At 38.0% G+C, this 25,154-nt stretch overlaps 8 protein-coding genes, 1 long non-coding RNA gene and 1 other non-coding gene across 13 annotated transcripts; 5 read left to right on the plus strand and 5 right to left on the minus strand.

Moving 5' to 3' along the window:
- Positions 1-685: 685 nt before the first annotated feature.
- Positions 686-3,200, minus strand: AT5G03380 (Heavy metal transport/detoxification superfamily protein). Of its 2 annotated transcripts, NM_120417.4 has the most exons (5): positions 2,944-3,200; positions 2,713-2,851; positions 2,321-2,631; positions 1,941-2,019; positions 686-1,691 (listed from the first exon to the last, which is right to left on the minus strand). In NM_120417.4, the coding sequence occupies exons 1-5, from the start codon at positions 2,950-2,952 to the stop codon at positions 1,051-1,053; spliced, it is 1,179 nt and encodes a 392-aa protein (NP_195958.1). In that variant the 5' UTR covers positions 2,953-3,200; the 3' UTR covers positions 686-1,050. The 2 variants fall into 2 exon arrangements, with proteins under 2 accessions (NP_195958.1, NP_001031825.1); NM_001036748.2 differs by lacking the exon at positions 2,944-3,200 and having other exon boundaries at positions 755-1,691; positions 2,713-2,940.
- A 309-nt stretch (positions 3,201-3,509) lies between these two features.
- Positions 3,510-5,402, plus strand: AT5G03390 (hypothetical protein (DUF295)). The gene is made up of 2 exons (NM_120418.4): positions 3,510-4,680; positions 4,909-5,402. The coding sequence occupies exons 1-2, from the start codon at positions 3,911-3,913 to the stop codon at positions 5,258-5,260; spliced, it is 1,122 nt and encodes a 373-aa protein (NP_195959.1). The 5' UTR covers positions 3,510-3,910; the 3' UTR covers positions 5,261-5,402.
- A 1,167-nt stretch (positions 5,403-6,569) lies between these two features.
- Positions 6,570-7,853, minus strand: AT5G03400 (uncharacterized protein; the record flags this gene model as incomplete). Its single annotated transcript, NM_120419.1, has 2 exons — positions 6,570-6,931; positions 7,703-7,853. The coding sequence occupies 2 exons, from the start codon at positions 7,851-7,853 to the stop codon at positions 6,570-6,572; spliced, it is 513 nt and encodes a 170-aa protein (NP_195960.1).
- Positions 7,854-8,404: 551 nt separating this feature from the next.
- Positions 8,405-10,551, plus strand: AT5G03406 (Class II aaRS and biotin synthetases superfamily protein). Its single transcript, NM_001036749.4, has 6 exons — positions 8,405-8,901; positions 9,018-9,113; positions 9,245-9,333; positions 9,473-9,602; positions 9,722-9,814; positions 9,997-10,551. Exons 1-6 carry the CDS (start codon positions 8,617-8,619, stop codon positions 10,093-10,095), a joined length of 792 nt encoding a protein of 263 aa, NP_001031826.1. The 5' UTR covers positions 8,405-8,616; the 3' UTR covers positions 10,096-10,551.
- Positions 10,552-10,939: 388 nt separating this feature from the next.
- DPB (Transcription factor DP) lies at positions 10,940-14,105 on the plus strand. Of its 2 annotated transcripts, none has more exons than NM_001203285.1 (10): positions 10,940-11,366; positions 11,461-11,743; positions 12,119-12,180; positions 12,337-12,380; positions 12,602-12,664; positions 12,758-12,904; positions 12,987-13,055; positions 13,155-13,253; positions 13,354-13,424; positions 13,518-14,070. In NM_001203285.1, exons 2-10 carry the CDS (start codon positions 11,493-11,495, stop codon positions 13,849-13,851), a joined length of 1,140 nt encoding a protein of 379 aa, NP_001190214.1. In that variant the 5' UTR covers positions 10,940-11,366; positions 11,461-11,492; the 3' UTR covers positions 13,852-14,070. The 2 variants fall into 2 exon arrangements, with proteins under 2 accessions (NP_001190214.1, NP_850757.1); NM_180426.3 differs by having other exon boundaries at positions 11,139-11,366; positions 12,119-12,198; positions 13,518-14,105.
- A 146-nt stretch (positions 14,106-14,251) lies between these two features.
- On the plus strand, positions 14,252-17,565 carry AT5G03420 (5'-AMP-activated protein kinase-like protein). Its single transcript, NM_120421.3, has 10 exons — positions 14,252-14,452; positions 14,575-14,694; positions 14,860-15,656; positions 15,830-16,007; positions 16,272-16,326; positions 16,436-16,486; positions 16,573-16,626; positions 16,703-16,822; positions 16,964-17,070; positions 17,203-17,565. The coding sequence occupies exons 1-10, from the start codon at positions 14,292-14,294 to the stop codon at positions 17,354-17,356; spliced, it is 1,797 nt and encodes a 598-aa protein (NP_195962.2). The 5' UTR covers positions 14,252-14,291; the 3' UTR covers positions 17,357-17,565.
- AT5G00920 lies at positions 15,180-15,411 on the minus strand. The gene has a single exon (NR_142457.1). It is a non-coding gene; the product is annotated as an other RNA (long non-coding RNA).
- On the minus strand, positions 17,515-21,797 carry AT5G03430 (phosphoadenosine phosphosulfate (PAPS) reductase family protein). Its single transcript, NM_120422.4, has 17 exons — positions 21,657-21,797; positions 21,418-21,533; positions 21,028-21,073; positions 20,771-20,928; positions 20,576-20,693; positions 20,400-20,482; positions 20,028-20,087; positions 19,710-19,937; positions 19,417-19,513; positions 19,252-19,302; positions 19,073-19,153; positions 18,862-18,933; positions 18,642-18,704; positions 18,410-18,556; positions 18,178-18,235; positions 18,045-18,097; positions 17,515-17,965 (listed from the first exon to the last, which is right to left on the minus strand). The coding sequence occupies exons 2-17, from the start codon at positions 21,516-21,518 to the stop codon at positions 17,888-17,890; spliced, it is 1,494 nt and encodes a 497-aa protein (NP_568117.1). The 5' UTR covers positions 21,519-21,533; positions 21,657-21,797; the 3' UTR covers positions 17,515-17,887.
- AT5G00925 lies at positions 18,911-19,095 on the plus strand. The gene has a single exon (NR_142458.1).
- A 146-nt stretch (positions 21,798-21,943) lies between the features above and the next one.
- Positions 21,944-24,606, minus strand: AT5G03435 (Ca2+dependent plant phosphoribosyltransferase family protein). Of its 2 annotated transcripts, NM_001342703.1 has the most exons (3): positions 24,499-24,555; positions 22,721-24,346; positions 21,944-22,629 (listed from the first exon to the last, which is right to left on the minus strand). In NM_001342703.1, the coding sequence occupies exons 2-3, from the start codon at positions 24,342-24,344 to the stop codon at positions 22,016-22,018; spliced, it is 2,238 nt and encodes a 745-aa protein (NP_001318468.1). In that variant the 5' UTR covers positions 24,345-24,346; positions 24,499-24,555; the 3' UTR covers positions 21,944-22,015. The 2 variants fall into 2 exon arrangements, with proteins under 2 accessions (NP_001318468.1, NP_001331813.1); NM_001342704.1 differs by having other exon boundaries at positions 21,959-24,346; positions 24,499-24,606.
- Positions 24,607-25,154: the final 548 nt, after the last annotated feature.

The raw sequence follows: 25,154 nt of genomic DNA on the forward strand, positions 1-25,154 counted from the left end.
TTCTTATTTATAGCTATTAAAATAAGAAAGACTAACCAGATATTCGTGTAAAATAATGCAAAACTGAAAACTCAATTGCTGTGTCCTAAGACGATCGACCAGACGTTTGTAAATATGTCATTTGAGATGTGAATTTTGTTAAACTCACATTGGGAAAAATATCTAGGCACACAACTTGTATAATCAAGAGGTTTTGAAAGAAATAAGCCATATAACATATACTTCATGTCCGAAATTTTCAACGGCTTGAAACAGAGAGGGTATCAATTGTTTCCTAACTTTTGATCTAACGTCGGTTGATTACTAAATTATACTACTAAACAGGTATTAGAGTTACGTCATTTTATGCGAAATATTAAATGTTGCGTTATAAACTTATAAGTTATAACTTACACCAATTCGAACCAAAGACCAATAAGAATTGGATTATTCTTCTCCCGTTGTGATGATTGATTTGAAATGCGGTCCTATATGACTTAATGTTAGTCGGTTGTGTTACGTACCGATATTGAATATGTATCCATTTCATCCTTAAGATTCCTTACACATCCAACATTTTAGAACGAAATAAAAACGAGTTGATAAGATTCAAGTTATGCACATATATATTAAAGTGCTTATGGAGGAGTCTTAAAACTTAAGAATTAGTTATAGTAATAATCTTTTGAATTTTTTTTATTTCCCACCTCTTTGTGTATGTGGTGACTCTTCATTTTTATTACACACCAAAGACGATTTCTTGTAACAGATAATAAATTAATCAGAACTAATATGTTTTCTTTTCATTATGATCACCTGACAATTACATAGCACAAAAAGTTATAAAACAGAAGATTATTACGATACAAAATTATAGTACCTATATAGAAGAAATAAACCAACCAACCAATCCACGCCTCTCAAAAACCGGTTCTAACCGGCCAATCTTGCCGGTTTAGATTACCGGACTCGGAAGTTTCCGTGCTTTCGTAGTATACCATTTTTGTCATAGCTAACATTCTCACCCTATATTGTTTTAGTTATTTACATTTTCCTCCCCATTTGTTTTACTCACATCACAGAACACCCATTTGGATTCTCATCACTAAACAACTCAGGCGCACGCATGTGACCATAAGGATCTGCGTAACCTTGTTGGTTCATATATGGTGGTGGTGGAGCTTCTTGTCCATACCCTTGACCGTAACCTTGGTTCATATACGATTCTTGCACGTATCCTTGGTTCGAATACGGTTCTTGTACATACGATTGCGATGATTGACCTTGCATCATGTAATGTTGTTGACCGTATACTTGTCCTTCTGGGTAGTAATACATCGGCTGTGGAGGATAACCGTAACCGTTATACTCCGATTTCTTCACATCCATAGCACCACCGTCTCCTCCACCTCCACCTCCTCCTCCACCGCCGCCAACAGCAACTTCTTTCTTCTTCTCACCACCACCGTCGACTTTCTTTTCTCCAACATCTTTAATCTCTTTCTTTTCACCAGCAACTTTGTCCTTCTTCTCACCGCCAGCTGGAGCCGCCGCTGCAGCTGCCACTGGTGCTCCGTCATCCTTTTTGGCCGGAACAACTTCCACCGTGCGTTTAAGCTTCTCGTTAAGATAAGGAGTGAGTTGTTTCACGTCAATGATCCCCTTAACTATAACCAAATCCTTGGCACTATCAATAGCAACCGAATTAACCCCTGTAAAAAAAAATTTATACATTAATTAATTAACATTAACAGAATAATTAAGCTGGAAGATTAGGCTAACTACTTCTTAGCTAACCATATGATATTTTCTCACTAAAATAATAAATAAGCTAACAATAGGTTGTTGAGTCCAACCTAATTTAAGGAATAATAAAACTTTCTATTGCTTCCGTTATCTTCTTCAATCACCAACCGTATCAATTTGTTTAATTAAAATGGGATTAATGATCATAAACATACCTTTAATTTTGTTGACTATTCTTTTGATTTTGTGTTCGCAACCTTCACAATGTAACTTGGTCTTCAAAACCACAGTACTCTGTATCACATCAAAGAAATTTCATTAGAAACAACGATTATGATCATAGTTAAAATCTTAATTATAACTAAAGGAATCATCTTTATATAAAGATAGAAAAAGTCATCCAAATATATTTGGAATTGAACGAGTGTAAATACCGTAAAGTTTCGAAGTGGACACACACACGTTATAGACCACAAAAACAAATATATATTACTTTTAATATATAGTTTCGCTATCTGAATTTTTAAGTTTGTTTATAAAATTCTTTAATTAGAAGAGATAAATGACAGATAGAGACAATTAATGAATTAATTACCTCTTTAGGTGGTGGTGGAGGAGAAGCTTTCTTCTCTCCTTCCTCTTTCTTCTTCTCTTCTTTTTTCTCACCGGGTTTCTCAACGGCGGCTGGTTTCTTCTCAGCCGGTTTCTCCTCCGCTGCCGGAGAAGGCTTCTTCTCTGCACCGCCTGATGAAGGAGGTGTCTCTTTCTTCGGCGGCGCTACTGTAGAGACAAGTTCGACTGGTCTCTTAATTTTGTCGGCCACTTTATCACGAACTTCCACTGGATCTACGTTTCCGATCACCGTCAATTTGTTACTCTTATAATCAATCTTCACATCTTCCACACCTAAATTACAATTAAAATTCGGGTTAGGGTTTCAAATTCGATAGTAATCAAATCCAGAGAGAAATCAGTTGATTTAAATACCTTTGAAATGTTTGAAGATGCGTTTGATTTTTTTGCCGCAACCTTCACAATGCATATCAAGCTTCATAACGACGGTGGTGATTCCACCATCGGTAGGTTTCTTCTCTCCTTGAGGTTTCGTCGCCGTTTCTTCCTTTTTCTGCAAAATCGAAAGAGAAATTGAAATCAATCACGTGTTTGTTAGAGAGATCGGACAGAGAAATCGAAGAAGAAGAAGATGAAGTGACTAACCTCACCCATCGTAGTAGTAGTAGTAGAGAGAATCAGATTAATTTTTACTTTTTAAGGAAGAATTTGAATATACGCTCTGGAAAAAACCGAGAGAATATATTTTTGGTCTGGTTTGGAGAATAAGGAAAAAGGGCAAGATGAGGAATATATAGACCCTCTTTTTTTTATGTGTGTATGATTAATGATGTGTTTGATGGTGATGATATAACTTTGTAATATATCATTATATATATATATATAATACGAGGTCAGGATTAGTATGCGGGTTATTTTTGTATGCCGTCGAATTGGACCTCATCATTAAATGGGCCCATTTACGACGAGGATAAACGACGACGTTTATTTATTTATTATTGCAGCCAATGAATGACGGTCTTTAAAACTTCTTCCAGTTTTTAACCGGGACTGGTGCAATTGACGAAACGATTCTCGGCCCATTGGATTTGACTTTAAGGGTTTGAGTCAAACTTATTTTGCCTTGACTTTGTACTACCATGCTTTTTGTTGAACTGTTGTTGACGATTTTTATTTTTTTTTGTTACTTTAGATTATGTTATACTTTTTGGAACTTTCTCTCTACCGCTAATGGGTAGTAATAATGTTTTCTAGCATTTGACTGCTGTTGAGTTATATGAGAACATATAGCGCTACTAAAATGAAAGCTAATATCACACACTACATAAACGTGTTAACCAGTTCCCTTTTGTTATCTTTTTCTTCTGTTTCTTCCTAATCTAAACCAATTCAGCTTGATTTGATTTATTCGGTTATGATTCCCTTAATTTACCACGTTTAACCGAAATCGAATCAAACTCCCTAAGTCGAGTACTGATAAAGCGAGAATGCAAAAATGGAAACTTAGGGTAAAAGGGAAAAAAATGGAAGTTTTGGGAAAGTAAGGAAGTGAAGCAAGCAAGGGTTGGGTTTTAGGGTTTTGGTTAGCCGTCTAGGGTTTTCATTTTCAACAATGTCTCAGCTTTTGGGTCGAACCGCTAAGATCTCCTCAGTTGTGAAGAAGCAGAGACTCTGTTTCAGTGAACTGCGGTCTTTCTCCACGGCGGCGACGCCGTATCTGCTTTTAAAGGATACCAACTACAGGGCGGCGTCTGGTGGATCAGTGGTCGACATTAACCTGTATGATCCGAGGAAGAAGGAAATAGTGAAAATTCGCGACCAATATCTGTCGGAGGAGCTCCAATGTACGATGAAGATGGGATCTTCGAGGGGATGGATTGTTGCGAAGACGATATACGAGCCCACATTGTATCTCACTAATATCTTCAACCCGTGTGCCTCTGTTTCGTCACATAAGGTTTTCAATCTGCCTCCATTGGAGGATGATGCTAAAGCTCGTATCTCCAGTATCTCTCTATCAGCCTCTCCAAACCAGCAAGACTGTGTATTGGCAGTCAAGTCCTCTAGTAGTCCATTCCTCAGCCTGTGGCGGCCTGGTGACTCGGCTTGGACACGCATCAAGGTCCCGTTTCCTGCCTCCAATGTGATGATGTATTCTGGAAGAGACCGCAAGTTCTATCTCCTCCCCAGGGAGAGTAAGGAAGAGTGTGAGGGTCCCATTGATCTCATCAACACTAGCTCCGACGACTTCCCTCAGGTGACTCTGTACCAGAGATTCCCTAACTCTGACATCCCCGTGAGTAGGCAAGAACAGCTTCTCTCAAGTATCAAGACTCGATACCTGGTCGAGTCACCTTCTGGCGACTCCTTCATCGTTTACTGGTAAATTCATCATCCCTCTTGCCTTTGCAGAAACCTAGTGTAGGAATAGAATGTAAGAGAGCGAAATGTGTGGGTTATAGGGCATGGAACAGTGTGAAATAGAGAGAAGAATATGAGATATCCTAATGTGTTTCATTCTTGTGTGCATTGTTGTATTGCATCTGATGCAGTTAACCTTTGAACCAAAGATTATGAGATATCCTAATGTGTTTCATTCTTGCCTATAAGGTGTAATGAGAGATCCTTCTATTGGAAGAAAGGAGAAGTGAAGCCGTGGACCGGAAAGAACCCTCCTCCTTCAAGGATCTCTTGCAGGCTTAAGACCAGAACCTTTGTGGTTTTTAGACAAGACAGTGAGCAAGGAATCGGTTCATACACTGAAGACATTGGCGATCTCTGCATTTTCCTAGGCCATAGGGAGGCCTTTTGCGTCTCTGCAACCGAATATCCCGGACTTCGCCCTAATTCTGTCTACTATGCAACCTCGGGCACGGGGTTTGGTTACTACGACCTCTCCTCCAACACTCTCCACGACGTTATCCATGAGGGCCTTTTCTCGTGGATTGCCCCACTCCAGTGAATAGAGCTTATTTGCTCTTAAACTGTTGTAACTTATGTGTTGTTGTTTTATGCCTTTTTCGACTATTTTACATTAATTCGGGATTTGTTTGTATGTTTAACTTATGACAGTCTCGACAAGTAAGCTTAGTTTTTAGTTCAATAACTCCTTCCCTTGTCTTTTTATTTTATTTGTTATTGCTCACTACTCCTATTCGCTTTGTGGGTGATTATTCTCCTTGTGACTTTCTAACCTGCTAGGATAAATTGCTTTTAAATTTGAGTTTCATTTTTGTAGGCTCGACGGATTGAAAAGAAAATTGCATATCCCCAAGACCGGAAAGAACAAGAAGTGGACAATAACACCACTGATACGTTCGGCTATTATCCTCTCGTTATTTGTATCATATTTTCTTATCTGATCCTGTGTGAGTCTGAAAAATATGTAGGCCTTCAGAATCTGATATAGAGAAACAAACACTTGCATAGCTCGGGAAATGCTCCTAGCTCTTCCCGTTTATTTGTGCAAATAAACTGTTTTATTTCCACAAAACGTATGAGCATAGGATCAATAAGATGTATATTTTTACATTACAAATTGTAGTTGTCAACCTTTTTTAGTTTTCAAAACTGTAGTTGTTCTTGTAGTGAAAAACTGTTTGCCTTTGAATATCTGGTTCTTATTTTCCTCTTTGATTTGTTGCCAGAACTGGGAGAAGAAGTATAGAACATTGTGGTGTTTGCTTTGGAGCTGCAGCCAAGTCAAGAATCTAATATAAAAATCAAGGTGTTGTCTTCAGGTGTGCAGTTTTAATGACTGAAGAGTAGTCTCTAACATTAACCGTTGTTTGTTTCATTAACATGAACCTTTTATTTCATTGTCCTTAAAACTTTTTTTAAAGAGATTGAGTTGAAAATTGGATCGTGGAAGGTTTTTTTTTTTTTCAATCAAGAATCATTATATTCAGGGATCTTGAATATTTTTTCCATCAATATTTACAAAACATAATTTTTGATTAGTGGGGGAAATGGTTCTCTGAAACTCATGATGATATGGCGAGAGACAAAACGATGGTGCAAAAGATATGATCCACAACTCGTAAACAAGATCGAGAAAATAAAATAAGAAACGAAAGCATACATTAAAGAAGTTAACAGACAAACTCAGACTCGATAATTAAGAAACTTACATAGAAACTCGATAACTAAGACGAGAAAACATAAAACTCCATAATTAAGACAAGAAAACATAAAACTCCATAATTAAGAAACTTATTATTAGATAGTTCTAGAAGAACACATGAAGTCCATCTCTGAAACACTTAGTCTGATCAACTTAAGTACCCGTACATGATCTCCCAATACTTAGCCTCGGTAACAAAGTGAACTTTACGCTCCTCCCAGTAATCTGTCTTCTCTTTCAAACCCCAAACCTTACCCTCATCAGCCTCACCCTCAGCCTCAGCTTCTTTCTCCTTTGCCCAAATTTCAATCTCTTCTTCTGACATCATCTGTGCAATCTCAACGTCAGAATCTTCTTCACTCTGCTTCTTCATCTCCCACTTCTTGAACCAGTACTCGGACTCATTCTTCATTGCTACCGTCCTCTTCACGAACTCGAGGCGTTTAGCCTCCTGGATCTTGTTTCCAGATTCACCGCAGTGTGTGGTGAGGGCGGAGACAAATAAGCATTCTACATGAAATTGGAATACATTATTAACTTAGTGACATGAAGTTGTTAAAATTTACATGAAATGTTACATAACAAAAACAAAACTCTCATAAATGAAAAAAAGTTTTTGTATCTTAATTTATATCTATGTACAATTAATTCTCTATTCTCCATACAAGTTACAACCAAACACAATTAGAATATTCTTACATTATCAAATAATTTAATGAATTCTCTATTTCTGCTACCATGCTTCATGTAGAATTTCTGTACAATTCTTCTCAACTAATATTTATATTCTTTTTTTTTTGAATTTCTATTTGTTCAGTTGGTAATTTTTTAGAGTAATGTAGTGAAAGTAGAAAATAGACGGAAAAATAAAAGTGTAAAAATATAGATAAAGGTAAAACCTAAACTCATCAATGACTTGAACAAAAAATTTAGTTTTTTTTTTCAAATAATATTTTCAGCGAAAGATGTAAATTAGTCAAATTTTTAGGTTATTAGCGTGACCATAATTAAAACATTAATCAAACTCCATAATTAAAACACTTATCAGATAAAGGTGGAACACATAAATTTCATAAATAAAACACTTTAAATTGCGATTGATAGTTGCTGTGATTCGTCGTTGCATCCAACGGCAGACAAACGAACAAATTTTTGATAACTGTCGATGGTCGTTGTCGCCTAAGTATCCGTACATGATCTCCCAATACTTAGACTCTGTGACAAAGTAAACATGCTGCTCCTTCCAGTAATCAATCTTCTCTTCAATACCTCACACCTTACCATCATCTACCTCATCCTTAACCTCTTTCTTCTTAGCCCATATTTCCATCTCCTCGTCTATTATCATCAATGCTCTCTCCAACTCAGAATCTTCTTCACCTCGCCGTTTCATCTTCCACTTCTTGTAACCGTAATCTGAATCAATATTCATTTCTATTGTATTCTTCAAAAAATTTAGGCGTTCATCTTTTCTTTACGACTGAGTTTTCCTTCCCACTTCTTCACGTATTTCATCGCACTGTATGGTGACAATGGAGACATAAGTTTCGACGGTGATGATGATGGCAGAATCTCCGTCAAGTTGCTACGAACTCTCCTCCAACACTCTTAATGACGTCATCAATCCGCCCCCTTTCTTTGCTTCTTACCTCTGTTTTGCAACTCTCCAGTGATGAAGCTTAATTAGTGGCTTTTAAATTATGTAACTTGGGTGTTATAATTAGGGCCGTTCTAAAGGAGTGCTGGAGGTGCAAAAGTACAAGGTCCAACAATTTTTTCTTAAATTTTAGAGTAAAAAAATTGTAGAAATATAATTTTTAAGAAAAAAGTTTAGAATAAACGGCAAAAATTAGGTTTAGAAGAAAAAGGTGAACACATACATAATTTACATGAGTTAAATAATATTAGACTTAATTAAAACTAGATGTCATGTCTATAACAAAGTCTATCTAAGTCAAAGAAACCATTAATATCCCAAAGTAACTGAAATTGACGCCCAAACCACGACTAAGAGAAAAAATCAAAACCCTCAGATGAATCTAGAGGGTTTCGTTTTTCACCAAAACAATCTCTATTCTATTCTTCTTCAACACTGCAAAACTTGAGATAAAAATAGAGTCTTTCCTCTTGTTTTTCTCTTTGTTTTGCTGATTGTATCTCACTAAGCTGAAGAAGCAAACAACAATAGAAAAGAGATGCGAGCAATTCACATCGTGACGACGCGATTGAGCTCCAGCTTTATTAGGCCTGTTCTTCTTGACTTCGTTTCTTGTTCGCCTCTACGCCAGTTCTCTACCCCTAGGCGCTTTATCTGTGCCGCGAGCAAGGTCAATGGAGGAGGCAGGTCAGGTTCGATTGTTGCTCCATTGGTAGTGAATGAAGAATTTCAGAACATCGATGTCAATCCTCCTAAAGGAACTCGTGATTTCCCTCCTGAGGATATGCGACTCCGCAACTGGCTCTTCAACCACTTCAAAGAGGTCAGAGAATTACATGAACTCTATGTTTTGTTTCTGCAATTCTTCTTTTGGTTCGATGAAATTTTGAATACTGTCCGTAAAGTTTGACACTTTTATCTGTTTATTTTGCTTTGAAGGTCTCACGGTTATTTGGGTATGAGGAAGTGGATTTTCCAGTACTGGAGACGGAGGCATTGTTCATCAGAAAAGCTGGGGAGGAGATTAGAGACCAAGTTTGTCTTTCTACGTTTCGATTTCATTCGTTTTACTTAGCTTCATTCTTAGGATCTTTACTTGCAGTTTAGGTAGAATTTGGGGAAGAATTTAGTTCCTTAGCTTAAACTCTTGCAACCTTGTTGTGTAGCTTTACTGCTTTGAAGATAGGGGTAATCGCCGTGTAGCATTGAGGCCTGAGCTTACACCTTCTTTAGCGAGGCTTGTCATACAGAAAGGGTAACTAATGCAGAATTTTCTCTCAAGCCTTGAGAATTGTCCTTATTCTTCAATGAGCGGTTTATTTATTTTTGTTTGTAAAAATTCTGTATCAGGTAAGGATGTGAGAATGTTGATTCCCATATTCTTTTTGGTCCAGAAAATCTGTTTCCCTTCCATTGAAGTGGTTTGCTGTTGGGCAGTGTTGGAGATATGAGAGAATGACACGAGGAAGGCGACGTGAGCATTACCAGTGGAATATGGATATTATTGGTGTGCCTGAAGTTACAGTATGTATCTCTCATACCTTTAATCACTTTAGGCCTTCTAGTTTTTTGTTATATGAACCTGATCTGTGTTTAAAGTCTCTATAAGCCGGCTAATTTGGTTCACAAACCTTTTCTTTTAGGCTGAAGCAGAACTAATTTCATCTATAATGACATTCTTCAAGCGAATTGGAATCACTGCATCAGATGTGGGTTTTAAGGTTTCAAGCCGCAAGGTATTTTTGCTTACGTTCTCTTTTGATGTGATATGATCATTTTGTTTCTTGGTTTACACTCTAGATACAGAACCAAGTAACTCACTTGCAATGCTAAACATGAGTTGAGATTATTTTGCACGATCTGCAGCATCTGAATATCCACTGTAGCTAACATCTCCCATAACTTCTTCCTTGTACAGGTTTTACAAGAATTTTTAAAAAAGTATGGTGTACCCGAAGACCTGTTTGGAAGAGTTTGCTTCATTATAGACAAGGTTAGCAATCTAAACATCAATTAACAGCTGCTTTGTTGCCAGAATTGGGACAAGAAGTAGAGAACATCGTGTGTGCTTTGGACAAAGATCTCCAAGGAGCTGCAACCACCATTGCAACCGCTCTTAAAGACAAAGGGCAAACCGTTGATTTAGTATTGGAGAGTAAACCGCTGAAATGGGTGTTCAAGAGAGCGGCTCGGGTAAACGCAAGAAGGCCGGTTCTGGTTGGGAAGTTGGTTCGGTCAGTGTCAAGGTTTTGTCTTCAGGTGAGCAATTTCAAGTCAAACTTGATGACTTGGAGTAGTAGTATCTAAGGCTTGAACAAATTGTTCAATTGTCCTTTTTTTCAAAAGCAATTGAGTTGAGATTGGATTTTTATTTTGTCCTCAAAGGTTTCATTAAGAATTTTATTGATGGATCTTCAATACTCGTTTATTCGTCTAATAGTGATTTACAAAATATACTTTTTGACTTCGAATCAGCCACATGTGGCATGTGATTTTTATTTCAAACCGAGAAATGCTAAAAAGAAAAGAAAATGTGCCTTTCGTGAACCTTAAGCTACATTATCACATAATCTTCGGAACTAGAAAAACTCTTTTGCTCCAGTTTTAGTAATGAAAGAGGATGAACATGATATGTTTATATTTCCTAAAAGCTCAAATCTTATCAACACTAGAATGAGTAAATTTCATATAATGAAAATTCATATCGAATGTGATTGACTAGTGGTATCAACCACACATGTTTTTAACTTTTTGACTTGATCATCCATCTACATTATGATGTATCAATGTATGTTTTTTATATTTGTTTTCATGCTTATTAAAGCCATATAAACATATTTTGGTAGATAATTCCAGTATTTAGCCAACAAAAGAAGAAGACGAAGATAATTTTAGTGTTTAGCCAAAATAAAAATAAAAAGATAATTCCAGTATTATATTCTGATTAACAAAAGACCTAAATTTCACTAAAGAGAATTAATCTTTTGGTAAAATAAAAAAAAAGTAAAGAAAATTATCTTCTTTAACTTTTTGTTTTTTTTTCACCTATGAGTCAGTTTGGTCCCTCTCTCTCTCTCTCATTGTGGACATCTTTTCACCATCGCACAAATAACAAGCCTCCCAACCCCGATCGACTTATCCTCCTCCTTCTCCGGCGAAATCCATTAACTCTCCGCCGCGAAAACCACCTTTCCAGAGTAGTATCACACTAAGAATTCTAATGTTGATCCGCCATTATTGAAGCTTCTAATTCTCGTTAATAACCAAAAACCCAAGTCGATTTTCAAGGTCAGTACTCAAAATCTGGGTTTTCGTCAAAATCAGAAACTTTCCTTGACAAATTTTAACAAATCTCTTTCTCGTTTTCTATTGAATTCTCCAGTAGCGCGGTAGTTAGTTTTAGGTGGAAGAAGAATGACAACTACTGGGTCTAATTCTAATCACAACCACCATGAAAGCAATAATAACAACAATAACCCTAGTACTAGGTCTTGGGGCACGGCGGTTTCAGGTCAATCTGTGTCTACTAGCGGCAGTATGGGCTCTCCGTCGAGCCGGAGTGAGCAAACCATCACCGTTGTTACATCTACTAGCGACACTACTTTTCAACGCCTGAATAATTTGGACATTCAAGGTGATGATGCTGGTTCTCAAGGAGCTTCTGGGTATGTAAACCACCTCAATTCTGTGATTTTTATATTAAAAGGCTTTGATGTGTTTATTGTGATGTTTGGTTTAGCGATTTTTAGGGTTTTCATTCTATTGCAATGGCTGCTTTTATGAGCTTAATGAATATATGAAACTGAACCAGTAGATGTAAGTATGATGTGTGGATCATACTTTTACAAGCTTGAATTTGGCTCTCCTGATATGTATTAGTCTAAAATCTACTAATAATCTGCATATTTGAATACTCATCTTTCCTATCCTTATTGGGACAAAAGATACTGTTTAGGCCATTGTCTTTGTGCGTTAATTTTTGTGTGGAAGTTGTTACATGTGTTCTGTGTAGTTTAGTTGATCATATAATCTATTTACAGTGTTAAGAAGAAGAAGAGGGGACAGCGTGCGGCTGGTCCAGATAAGACTGGAAGAGGACTACGTCAATTTAGTATGAAAGGTCTTATCTCTTTCTCTGCCCCTATTATGCTTTCATCTAAATGCCTTTCAAGTTTCTAGCTATGAATTGTGTGGATAATGCCTCTTAAGATTGGTTATACATTTAACTGATATTATGTTCGTCTGGCCTTCCTTTCAGTTTGTGAAAAGGTGGAAAGCAAAGGAAGGACAACTTACAATGAGGTACGGTAGTTTCCTTTTTAAACAAAAAGCTTCACAGTATTTATGCTTTGCAAGATCCATTCACTTCTGTTTATGTTATATGATGATACTGATTTATTGTGCTTACCAGTGTGATTAAACACTTGTCAAGATCACATATGGGAATATCAATTTGTCTCATGATTAGTACTGCAAACGTGTAGCTCTGTAATACGGTATCTAACAGGTGATAGTACTTTCAGGTTGCAGACGAGCTTGTTGCTGAATTTGCACTTCCAAATAACGATGGAACATCCCCTGATCAGGTATGCGTTTCTTCGATAGTTTCTACCCTGGAACGTGTGCAATACTCGTTGTGAACTCTGATGAAATTATATCATGTGAAAACGTTTTACCAGCAACAGTATGATGAGAAAAACATAAGACGAAGAGTATATGATGCTTTAAACGTCCTCATGGCTATGGATATAATATCCAAGGATAAAAAAGAAATTCAATGGAGAGGTCTTCCTCGGACAAGCTTAAGCGACATTGAAGAATTAAAGGTTTCAACCACATATTCTATGTGCAGATGTTCCATAGCTTGTTTAGAGAATTTTCCTGAATTTGAATTATTTTGTTTTGCAGAACGAACGACTCTCACTTAGGAACAGAATTGAGAAGAAAACTGCATATTCCCAAGAACTGGAAGAACAAGTAATGAACATCATCGATACTCTCGGCTTATCTGCTTCCTGTTACTTTTATCATAGATTCTTACATGGTCCTTCTATCATCTCTGTGTATGTCTGAAAGTATGTAGGCCTTCAGAATCTGATACAGAGAAATGAGCACTTATATAGCTCAGGAAATGCTCCCAGTGGCGGTGTTGCTCTTCCTTTTATCCTTGTCCAGGTAAACTTCACCAACAGCTTCGTATGATCTTAGATTGATCCACAAGGAAACCTCAGAAAAATGAAAAAATCACCTGATTGTTGTTGTTTCTCTGCACCAGACTCGTCCTCACGCAACAGTAGAAGTGGAGATATCAGAAGATATGCAGCTCGTGCATTTTGATTTCAACAGGTAAAATCCAAACACCAGATTTGATCTCTTTTCAGCTAATATATCTATGGAACCGATTACTGACACTGTGACAACTGTTTTCACTATTTGCAGCACTCCATTTGAGCTCCACGACGACAATTTTGTCCTCAAGACTATGAAGTTTTGTGATCAACCGCCGCAACAACCAAACGGTCGGAACAACAGCCAGCTGGTTTGTCACAATTTCACGCCAGAAAACCCTAACAAAGGCCCCAGCACAGGTCCAACACCGCAGCTGGATATGTACGAGACTCATCTTCAATCGCAACAACATCAGCAGCATTCTCAGCTACAAATCATTCCTATGCCTGAGACTAACAACGTTACTTCCAGCGCTGATACTGCTCCAGTGAAATCCCCGTCTCTTCCAGGGATAATGAACTCCAGCATGAAGCCGGAGAATTGAAACACGTATGAAGGCCCCTTGTACAATTTCTGTAAAACTGTAAAGTAGCTCTTGAAAAACTTTACCTGGTTTTTTGACGAATAGTCTGTTTAGCGGTAAATGTACCGGTGGTTTATCGAATCTAGGATCCTTGTCGGGTTTAGCGATTTTAAGAATCTTTGCCATAGGAAAAAAAAAACACTTTGCTCTGTGGTGTAGAAATGAATTTTATTAACCATTTGGATTAGTCCATGTTCGGTTCTGTTATTCGGAAACCCGGTTATGGACTTCAATTTTGGAAATTACGAAACTGAACTAATCGATTTCCGGTTTTGTTGAACCGAAATCCGGTTAAAATATTACCATATCAATCATATCATTAGAAATGTAGTTCTGTTTCATGTAATTCGGTCTGAATGTTAATAAATGCTGGGAACATCGGAGCTTGAGAAAGTCCGGCCATGGCGACGATTTCTCAGATACCTTTCTCTATCTCCTTCCCTTGTTTCGAATTTCGGAAACCATCGTTCTACTATCATCAGCCTCAACTTTTTGTTTCGTACTTGAATTCCACGAAGAAGCATAGTTTTATCTGTTTCGCATGTTCCACCAAACAAACCAGGTTCGAAATTTCTCGTCGTTTTTTTTTTTGGTTTTTGCTTCGATCTGTGGAAAATTGGAGACAGCAGACGTACTTCAATTATTGTTTTGGTTAATTGGTCTGCTTGAATTGAATTTGAACAGAGTTCGTAAGAGAGTGAAGAGCAATGAGGAGCTTCGGAGTGAGATTATGCAGTTCGTTGCTTTGGCTGGGCTTCCTGAAGGTCACGTGCCGTCCATGAAGGAACTCTCCGCACATGGAAGGTTCCGATTTCCAAATTCCAAAATTGCAGATTTTGTTAAATTTCTAGCAGTCTAGTAAACTGTTTAATGACGTTCACTAGTTAAACACTCTTTTGATTTCTAGGGATTGCTTCTGAAACTCTTGATTTTTAATTTTAGTTTTGGTTTGTGGGAACATTTTTGTAGAGTTGATCTTGCTAACATTGTAAGACGAAGAGGCTATAAATTCATCAAGGAACTTGTTGCAAACTCTGGTATGGAGGAAGACTGTAACGAGCTAGTCGCTGACTCTGAGGATAATAATACCAACATTGAAACAGGAGGAAGCCGAGCTTGTTTGGAAGATTCGTCAACAGATTTAAGTAAGGAGGCTGAAAAACAAGGAAGTTTGAGTAAAGATGAATCGTCACTGGCTGGAGTTTTGAGCTTGGAAAACTCTTTTTCTAACTTGGGTGACAGTAATCATTCAGGAGAAATCACAGAAAAAATTTTCAAGATTGAGAGTGTGGAGCTCAATGAGATAGCTGACATTGAAAACTCATCGTCTGAAGCTTCAGTATTTGCAAACCATTCTCAAGATTTATATGATACTTCAAGCTGTCCTGACATAGAAGCAGGCAATGTTTCGATGACAGAGGATGAGGAGGTCAACGATGTGGACAAAGATTTCTCTCTTACGTTTGATCATTACACCAGTCCTACCTCTAATCATTACACTAGTCCAGATCTCAATTCCATCAAACATGTTGACATTGCTACTGGATCCTCGTATGATCTGACCTCAGAGAATACCATGACAAATGTAGAGAATTTTCAGAATCAGCAGATTGATGATATTGCTGCAAATCGTTCTGGTAGTGCTGATGATAGTTTAGTTGAGTCTGAGGATAATGATTGGATGTCAGGGCTTTCTTCTTGCACTTCAAGCATAGAAGAAAAAACAACCAGATTTATTCAGAATGGATACTTGGATACAGTTGGTGGTATGTTCGATCTCCTGAAGCCTACTTTAATTCTTCTTGCTTTGATTGCATCTATGTATATGTGTATATGTGATGACATGCCGTTTCTATATCTTCATTATTCATGCATGTTTCTGTAGTAAAACTTTACCCCTATGGTGAAATAGATAATTGATAGTTGGAATTTGTGTCAGCTGATGAAAATGACATACCCAATGAAAGCTGTCCTGAAGAAAGTTCAGAAACAACCAAAGGTGGTGAGTACATAGGAGACAGTCTTGGAGGTCCGAGAATTATGAGTACACCACTAAATGGAAGTGCCCTAGCATTGAAGGAGATAATCCATGCTACAGAAGTTAATAGCTCTGACAGGTGAGTCTAACCATGAAGGTCAAGTCTGTTACTCTTGATCATTATTTGCATTTTATAAGTGGTCCTGGACATTACATCCTAGCTTAAAACATTCGTTGTATTGTTCATATTTCCTTATGTTAAGTACTTATATCATTAGAATTTGAGCAATGCATAAACCATTCTTGACTGAAAGCCTGGAGTAGGTATCCTAGGAGTTTGAGTCGATATGAATTTCTCGTGGTTCACTTCAACATCTCTGACTTTCTAAATTTTCTTTCACAGGAATAGTGATCAGAGAGATGGGAGTGTTGGCTTGGACACGGATCCACATCATGAGGTCTTGAAAGATCCTTCTCATTGAACTCTCGCAAATTGATCTTTAAGTCATTGAACTTTAACTATGTTTTGTATCCATGCTCATAGAACCTTGTTCTGATATGATACAGACCAGGAAACGGGAAAATCAGGTTGAAATTGATCGGCTGAGGTTCATGCTGGTACATTGATTGCTTTCTCTCAATATGTGGACCCGATAAATTAAAATTTGCTAACTAAATTTGTTGATAATTGATTGCATGGTTAGGATCAAAAAGAGCTGGAGTTGTCAAGGCTGAAAGAGCAGATTGAAAAAGAAAAGGTAAGATACTACTCTCACATATTCTTGCAAAGGCTGATACTTGTTTGTGTCCTAATCTCCAATTTCCTGGGTTCAGCTGTCTCTTTCAGTTCTCCAAAGACAGGCTGAAACAGAGATCCAAAAGGCCCAAATGCTTATCTCAGAGAAGGAAGTTGAATTGCAAGAAGCTGAGGAAAGTCTTTCAGGATTGCAAGAGGTAGCTTAATACTGCTTCGTAATTACTGTTTTGTCTTGGTTACAGTTTATACTATCAAGTATTAATACAATTCCAGAGCCAGAGCCATAATTGCACTCTTACCACTGAAAGCCAAGACTATTAAAGTGATTTTTTCTTCAGGTTGTGATTGAATATTGCGGAGATGGTAACGCTGTGGAAGTGACTGGCAGTTTCAATGGGTGGCAACACCGAGTGGGAATGGAACTACAAGCATCCAAGTCAATAGGGTTAGTATTGGTCCCGACTCTTTCTACTTCCGTCGAATATTTGTCTTCTGATGATGAACATGTGAAGGACTCTTTTAACATTTGGGTAATGTTGCTTACATAAGTATGCATTTCTGCTGAATTTTTTGGCAGGAAACAGAAATGCTGGTCGACATTACTGTGGTTATATCCCGGTACATATGAGATAAAGTTCATCGTGGACGGGCAATGGATAACGGATCCTCAAAAAGATTCGGTTACAAGAGGACATATCTCAAACAACATTCTCAAAGTAGACAGCCAATGATCTCTTGCCTTTACTGATTTTTCGAGTCGAATTCACTCCAGATGATCGGTGCAGGCTTAAACAGGTGAAAAGAGCAGAGCAAAACATTTCAAAGGTTTATTAGCCTCTTCAATTTAAGTCTACGATGTTTTGCTTTTATTCTTTGAAGCTTAGGGATAGACTCTGTACAAAATTGTAATTTAAGGTAAAATAATACATTTATAAGGTTTCAAGTCCCTTAGAATGCAACATAAGCATATCATGCTTAAACCGTTCAAGACAAAATGTGTAAAAGCAGAACCCTTATGGGTTACTTTCCTACAAATTTCATTATTTAGAGTTGATAACTGATAAGAGTGATACATTCAATTTTATAGGTTATGATAAATATGTTTACGCCACAATAACTGCTTCCAGTTTCCTTAAAAAGTGTCAGATTCTGATCCTATCCTCTCAGTTACTTCCTCTCAGGTTCTGTGACCGGTACATAGAAGCCATTCAAGTGGACCATTGAAGCTGTGTCTCTTTCTCAACCGGTTCTTAAACTTGTGTCTACTTGATTTCTACGAACACATCTTTCTTGAATTTCTTGCGTAGTGCCTGTGCAGCTGAGTCCATCCGTGCATTATCCTGTATAAACAAATTAACAAAATCTTGTCAGCCTCGGAAAATGAGGAAAGACATGAAACCAGATCTTGTATATTTGTACCTTTCCCGTTAAGCAGATGATGATAGGACCTTGTCTAGATTTCCGGTAACACCCTGAGAAGAAGATTGCGGTTAAGACATACGTTGGATGCTCTTACAGTTAAATAATATTAGACAGGTCAAAGATTTTATACCAAGATATATGTCTGGGAATTCGAGACCTAGTTTGGACAGAGGTTCTGCAACTTCAACCTGCATAATGATAGTGAATGTTTAATCAGCTCAAAGCAAGCCACCCATCTATCAAGAATTATACAACTCTTGGTTCAAACAATGATGTTTGCATGAAAACTGGCAAATTGTTTGTTTAATCAGCTCAAAGCAAGCCATGGCGAAAGAAAAGGCGAGATGGAAAGCAAAACATACATCTGTTAAAGATGTCATCAAGCGCCTCGACGAATATTCTATGAGTGAACCTCCACCCAATTTAGTAAGTTCCGTCAGACATTCCCACTCTTTCTCGAGCTCCTCAGTGTTTGTAGCAGCAAGAACAATCACATTGCGGCACTTAATCTACACCAAATGACCAACGATCAGATGGGTATGGAAATAATGCTGAAACGTTATTTACTTTGAATGGAGTTCTGAGAGCACATACCAATGGCACAGAAAGCTTTTCATGATGCAGTAGTTCTGTAATTCCTTCCGGTAACTGAGCCATCTGAAATGAGAAAAGCAACCAACTTGGTGAGGAACCTTCTGGATATTACGCAAATCATAAGCATGAAGTTGGCCCCACATATATACAGAAATTATATAGTTTTAGCTTATCTTGTCTGAAGATCTATAAAAACTATTATGCTCAAGACCGAACTCACCTCATTCCTGTCACCTGTGCACTGGTCGCTGATAAGATGCCTAAGGTATTCCTCAAACTCTTCATCAGGTGCCTGAATAAATGGCAGTATCAGCTTCTCACATTACAATTGAGTGGTGATTGCTTTTTCACTTGTTGACACCCACATTCATTGAGATGTTAAGGCACATATCTTAACCATGAGTTTGCACTAATATAAAAGAGATACGTACCAGGCGAACTCCAAATGCCTTAGCAACACCGGCCAAAGTAACATCTGAATGCAAAGGACCAACTCCTCCATATATGAATACCTTCCAAAGAATCAATCAGACGAAATCTGTCAAGCACATCTTCCACAACAAAACCTCTCTTTGATTTTGATTTTATGATCATATGTTAGAGTACTTACCATATCACTCGTAGACCTTTGGCGGTCAACTTCCTCGGATACAGAATCTATCTAATAAAAAAAAACACAGTGAAGCAATAATAGAGATTAATGTAAATTCTCTGATTAACATGAATCCATAAGTGAAAACTGATGCAACAAAAACAATGAGTAAATCTCACTCACATCATTCCGAAGGACAGTGGTTTGTTGCACCGACCAACCGACAGAAGTCAACTTCTTACACAAAGACAGTCCTAATTGATCCTCAACAGTGCCAGACCTGAGCTATGGAACAGATAAATGGGTCGGAAGAACTTCATCACACTTAGTATATAAGTAACCAAGCAGGGCCCTTTTCAACATATGGTTGGCCTAAGTCTACTGTCATTGCTTGATATATATCTAGCATGCCATAATGTTCTTTCAACATAAATACTTTCAAGTACAGAGCCTGATAGTAAGAATTAATGACTTACAGAATCTCATCGCCGACAGCAATTACTGAGGCCAAAAGCACCTCGTGTTTCTGTGATTCGGTATCTACGTCTTTTTTCAGTGAAGCAATTTTCTTGACTCTCCCTGCCCTTTCTAATCTCCCATCAGAAAGCAAATAAGCAGGTTTGAATTTCTCTTTACTACTAGTGTCGTTAACAGACAATAATGAGTTGGGAACCGTATCATGAATGCTCCCAATTGATGTATATCTGTATATTCAGAAAAGAAACTCAATATAAGACGGATTGGTCAAGTATGAAAAACTTGTTAAAGTGAAAACAGTGGAGGAGGACTTTTACCCCTGGTCATAAAGACTGCAATACTTGACCTTGCAAGTTAGGAGAAACGCCCAAACATCTCTGCATAAGAAAAGTTAAAGAAAAAAGTCAGAATAATAAAGATCAAATGAGGAAAAGAGATCACAGCACTGTAAAATTTGCTTTAGTTTTTAAATTTCTAAAGACTTTATCTGGGTTGCTCTATCATATTATGGGTGTACCAATTACAGTGACCACCAGTTGATAGTTTAATAGACTTTATCATTATACAAAATATATGTCAGCACAATTGTGCTCAAAATTTTCTGCACGTCACGCATACCAAAACATAAGTAATAATAAGATTTTAACAGATAAAGCAATAAGAAGATATGATTACTGAGAAAGAGAAACCTGTAGGACCAATCCAATATAGGATTCACCCTCATAAAGGGAGGCCATCCAGGTGAACTAGGAGAGAATTGCTCTTGACCAACCTGAAAAAATGCATTAAGAAGTAATCAATCATTTTACTATCACAAAATATTTGCATCTGGATCTTGAGATTAAAGATTTGAAGTGAAGCTAACCGCAGTAGGATCACCAATTCGGACGCCAAGGAAAATAGCTCTGATAGGGTTAGCCTTTAATAATGCCTCCAACCCGGATTTGAAATCCTGGCGAATGATATCAAGTTGCAGATTGTAACTGCCGAGATAGAATAAGATGATCAGTTAACCAGCAGAAAATATCATACACAGAGGAATAGAACGAACTATTCTTACGTTTGAGCAGCATCGTATGTAAAAGCATTGATTTCAGTGAAGGCAGAAGGGCTCTCAAAATAAATGGTCCGGACTGGAAAACTTGATAGACCACCATTAGAACAAGTCTGCTCTTTTTTATGCAAAAAATAACCAGCTCTAAGAAGGTGCAACAGTACCTAAAATCATGAGTCATTATTATTACTTAGGAAACAGTGGGGGGAAAAAAAGAAAACATCCAAAAAGGAGACTTTTGGAAGGGAAGAGTTGTAACTTACAGTGGAGTCTTTTCCTCCATTGAAACTAAAGGCGACCTCTTCAATACTGCACAAGTCAGTAAGAGTAAAATGCATTTAATGATCACGATACAAAACGTCGCTATTGGATTAGAATGACAACAACTATAACTGATTATATCTATCTATCTATCTATCTTGTCAAATCCAATCATTGAAACATCATTAGTACCATAATATTACTAATAGTAACTTTATTTGAGATCAATGATCTTGTCAAATTCCAGAAAATATCTCTATCAACGTTTAAATTCCAATAACAGCATCCTACCAAATGGTCAAGAATTTAAATCTCGAGCAGCATATCAAACAACCACACACCAAGTAAGTTTTGAAAATGAATCTGAAGAATGAGAGAGAGAGAGAGCTCACGAGTAAAGAGCAAGAGCTCTTTTAATGACGAAGATGGCGTTATTGTACTTAGTCTTCAACCTCTTATCGTCACTTTCTCCGATCGCTTTATCGATCTCCATCTTCTTCTTTCTCTCCTGAAAAGGTCCCAAAATGCGAGGATGTCAAAGTCTACGGAAGTGCTTTTGCAATTCGAAACCAAATTTCGGAGTATCTGCAGTCAGATTGAGTAATCCAAAGATTTAGGAGCTAAAGCTTACCTTTATCTCGAGAATCACGTCCGAACTATTTAGTAGATTGGCCGGAGAGCGAAAAACAGAAACGAGAGCAGAGCAGATTCTTCTTCTTCTCGAGAAATGGAATTTTTTTATTTTTATTTATCGTTATTCCAAAGTTTCAATTTTTTATTGCCACACCAAATTTATCTAAAACCCACCAAAAATCTGAGAAATCAAAATAAATAAATTTCAATGATTTTTTTAAAAAAATAAAAAATAATTTGTCTCGGACACTAATAATGGGCTTCAAACACTAAGGCCCAAAAGATAAATATGAGCCGTCCAAATAGAAAAGCCCAAGAATCCGCGTGTTACTACTCATGGCGAGAGAGAGAGATTCATCAGAACAATACTTCGTTTGTGGGCAATCTTCGGAAGAAGTTGCTGACTCCACAGGGCATATCGTTGCGTAAGGGCGTGAAATTAAGCCAATATGCGATAGGGTAGAGAGACCAAAGCCACATCGGTATATTGTACCAGCAGAGCGCGACCAAAACACATATGAGCCAGCAGTAAAACGAAGCCAATTGATCATCGCCATTAAACGTTAAGAGAGCGTAAAGCCTTTCACCTTGTGACGCAGCATCGCCCAGTAATATCATCGGTCTCTGACAAACCATCCTTATTCTATCGTACCTCATCCGCAGAATGTTCACATCGCTCACCGACGACGGGAACGAGTCAAACTCTTCCTCTAACTCATCTAGGTTTGGCGATTCGAGTTTCCAGAGCTTCAAGTCGTTGACAATCAATGGAGAACGAGGATTTTCTCTCTTGTTCCAAAACTTTCGTGTCAGGAACTTGTGTAATCCCGAAAGACCTACAAGTACTATGCAAGGCACAACAACTAAGTAAATCGCCAACCAAACTATCAAAGAGGGCCAATAAAGAAATAGATCAAAGAAAGCAAGCGCAGCAACTTTCCGCATATCACATGTTGAGTATCTGGTATTCGCTAAGAACCAACCACACCAACCGTATAGTGCCCTAAAGATTCTATGACCTCTCGCAATTAACTTTGGTTACTCTCAGACTGAAACTCTTACTCTTCGGCTTCAACATATCCCACACGACCTCGTTTCTCAACGCCGGCTCTGTTCTCGCAAGATTCGCACAGTTAATCTTAACAGCTTCTGCTCTCATCTCTTCGATCTGATACACCGACAATGGAGATTTGTAATGAGCTTTCGGTAACAACCAACGGAAAGGAGCTGAATACCGTGCATACCCTTGCGCAACATAAACAAAGCGAACCGCGAGCTGAAGCTCTCCCATTTTCTTCAGTCCGCTGCTTCCCAACTTCAGAATTGGATACGAGCAAGCATAAATCCAGTCACTTTCTACACGGTTCAATGAAATCCTCACTTTCCCGATCGGAACATCGTTCGCCTGATCCTCTTTAAAGATTTGTCGATTGTCGTAGATTCCAAGGGTTAATACCGTACACTTCTCGTAATCATCCCACGAATACTGCTCGTTCCACTTGGGTGTGACACTATTAACCACGGTTCGAGTCCTGGCCCATTTATTCCCGTATTTAGCCACTACATAACTGTCAATGCCCTGTTTTCTCTCGTCGCTTCCCTTTAAACCCGTCGCACCCAAAATCCCAATTTCTAATTTCCCGAGCAGACATGGCCACAACCCTTTAACAAAAGGTCTATAGTCGCTCGAGTATTGAATGCTTTCCTCAGCGACGTGATAAGCTTGATCAGTGGCTAGTTTCATCTTGAGTCTGCTGGCGAACCTCCTAGAATCACCTGCTGGTTCGACCTCAATGTCGTAGAACAAAGCCGGTGCGGAACTTGGAACTTTGAGCGGAGTCATCTCTGAGAGCTTCTTCTCTAACTTCCCTATTATGCGTTCTTCGTGTTGATCGTCGACTCTGTCTATTAACCTAATGTAGACAGTTCCTTCTAACGGCTCTGATGCAACAAAGATTAGATCCTTGTTCCATGACGGGTTCGTCCCGGAAGAAACTTCCGTTTTTAGAGTGACTTGACCTAGAGTAGCTGTCACATAAACCGAAGGAGTCCGGTTTCTATCCGTGGAAATCAAATCGTGACCAGAAACAATGGTAACCCTAACATAACAGAGCCTTGGAGCTAGGTAGACCTTAGGTCGCGTGTTGATCACGCAAGTGCTCACTTCAGAAGCGTCTGAGAACCAAGCCACTGGATAAACCTCATCAACTTGTGTACCGAACCAAACTGACATCATCAAGTAAAAACCGGTTTTGGTATTACGCAAAGGGTACCGTTGAGGCGCGATTCTTGCATCGGGAGGAGCCCTAGTCGGAATTTCCGAGGCCAGCTTGAAGTTGGACTTGTTTATTACGGTATTGGTCAGACGGTCTTTAAGAGTAACCGACAAGACATCACCTTTGGTTTTGTCGAAAGCAAAGACTTGGTTCCAATCCATATTTGGTCCAACTGGCAGATCTTTGGTAGAGGATTTGTAGTTTCCGAGAGTGATTTCGACGACGGGGTCACATGGTCCAGGGTCTACATCAGAGTTCTTGATGGCTCGGATTACATCTACGTAAAGAAACTCCATCTGTTCGACGAGGTCGTGTAAAGAAGTTGGGCCGTAAGGGTTTCGAGCTCCTCTTTCTCCTCCCAGCTTTGGAGAGATTTGCTTGACGGAGAATTCATCTTTATTGGCAGCCATCTCTGAAACAAAAAGAAAGAAAGAGAGAGATGAATAAGAAAATGAAATTGTTCATGGGTTTTCAAGAGTTCCGTCAAAGGAGCAGGATACAGAGATGATTCACTACAAGCACAATCTGGAAAAATCGAAACCTAGACAACGAGAGAGAAGTAACCTTAGCTGATTGGAATCTTCGATGAGGACTAGAAGAGATATAAACGTTGGCTCTCAAAAGTTCCAGAAGAAATCGGAAACGTGAAAAGGAAAAAGCAGAATCCAATATGTGTTACAGTATATATATAATACATACATTCATATAGAATATACACAAAGAGTTGAATAGAGAAACAGGATTTAGAGAAATGGAATAATCTGCTAAACTTACCTTTAATGGCAGGGAGTCTCCCAAGTCGAAGATTGTTAATAGTACCAGGATCTAAGGTTTGAATTTATCTACACTTATCAATCTCTGTGTGATGATGATGATGCTTGTTACTAATCTAAATCTCATTCACCGTCTCTTTTTCTCCATCTCCATCTTTTTTCTCGATTTATCTACTTCTGAGAGAGTAGAGACTTAAGAGCATCATTATTGGTAATCATTATTGGTGGTATCTAAAGCCAAATCTTAAGCTAAGATTTGTGAAGAAATAGCTCTTATAAAAGAGTTTTTACACTTATATTTAAGTTTTTTCTTTACAAATCTTATCTTAAGATTTGGCTAAAATACCACCAATAATGGTGGTCTAACAGTAACTCTGTAAATTTTTGCATTTTTTTTACGGAAAGCAAATTTTATGTATTTTGCTCGTCTGCAAATTCTTTCATATA

Source organism: Arabidopsis thaliana, chromosome 5, assembly GCF_000001735.4.
Source record: "Arabidopsis thaliana chromosome 5, partial sequence".
NCBI classification, from domain to species: Eukaryota; Viridiplantae; Streptophyta; class Magnoliopsida; order Brassicales; family Brassicaceae; genus Arabidopsis; species Arabidopsis thaliana.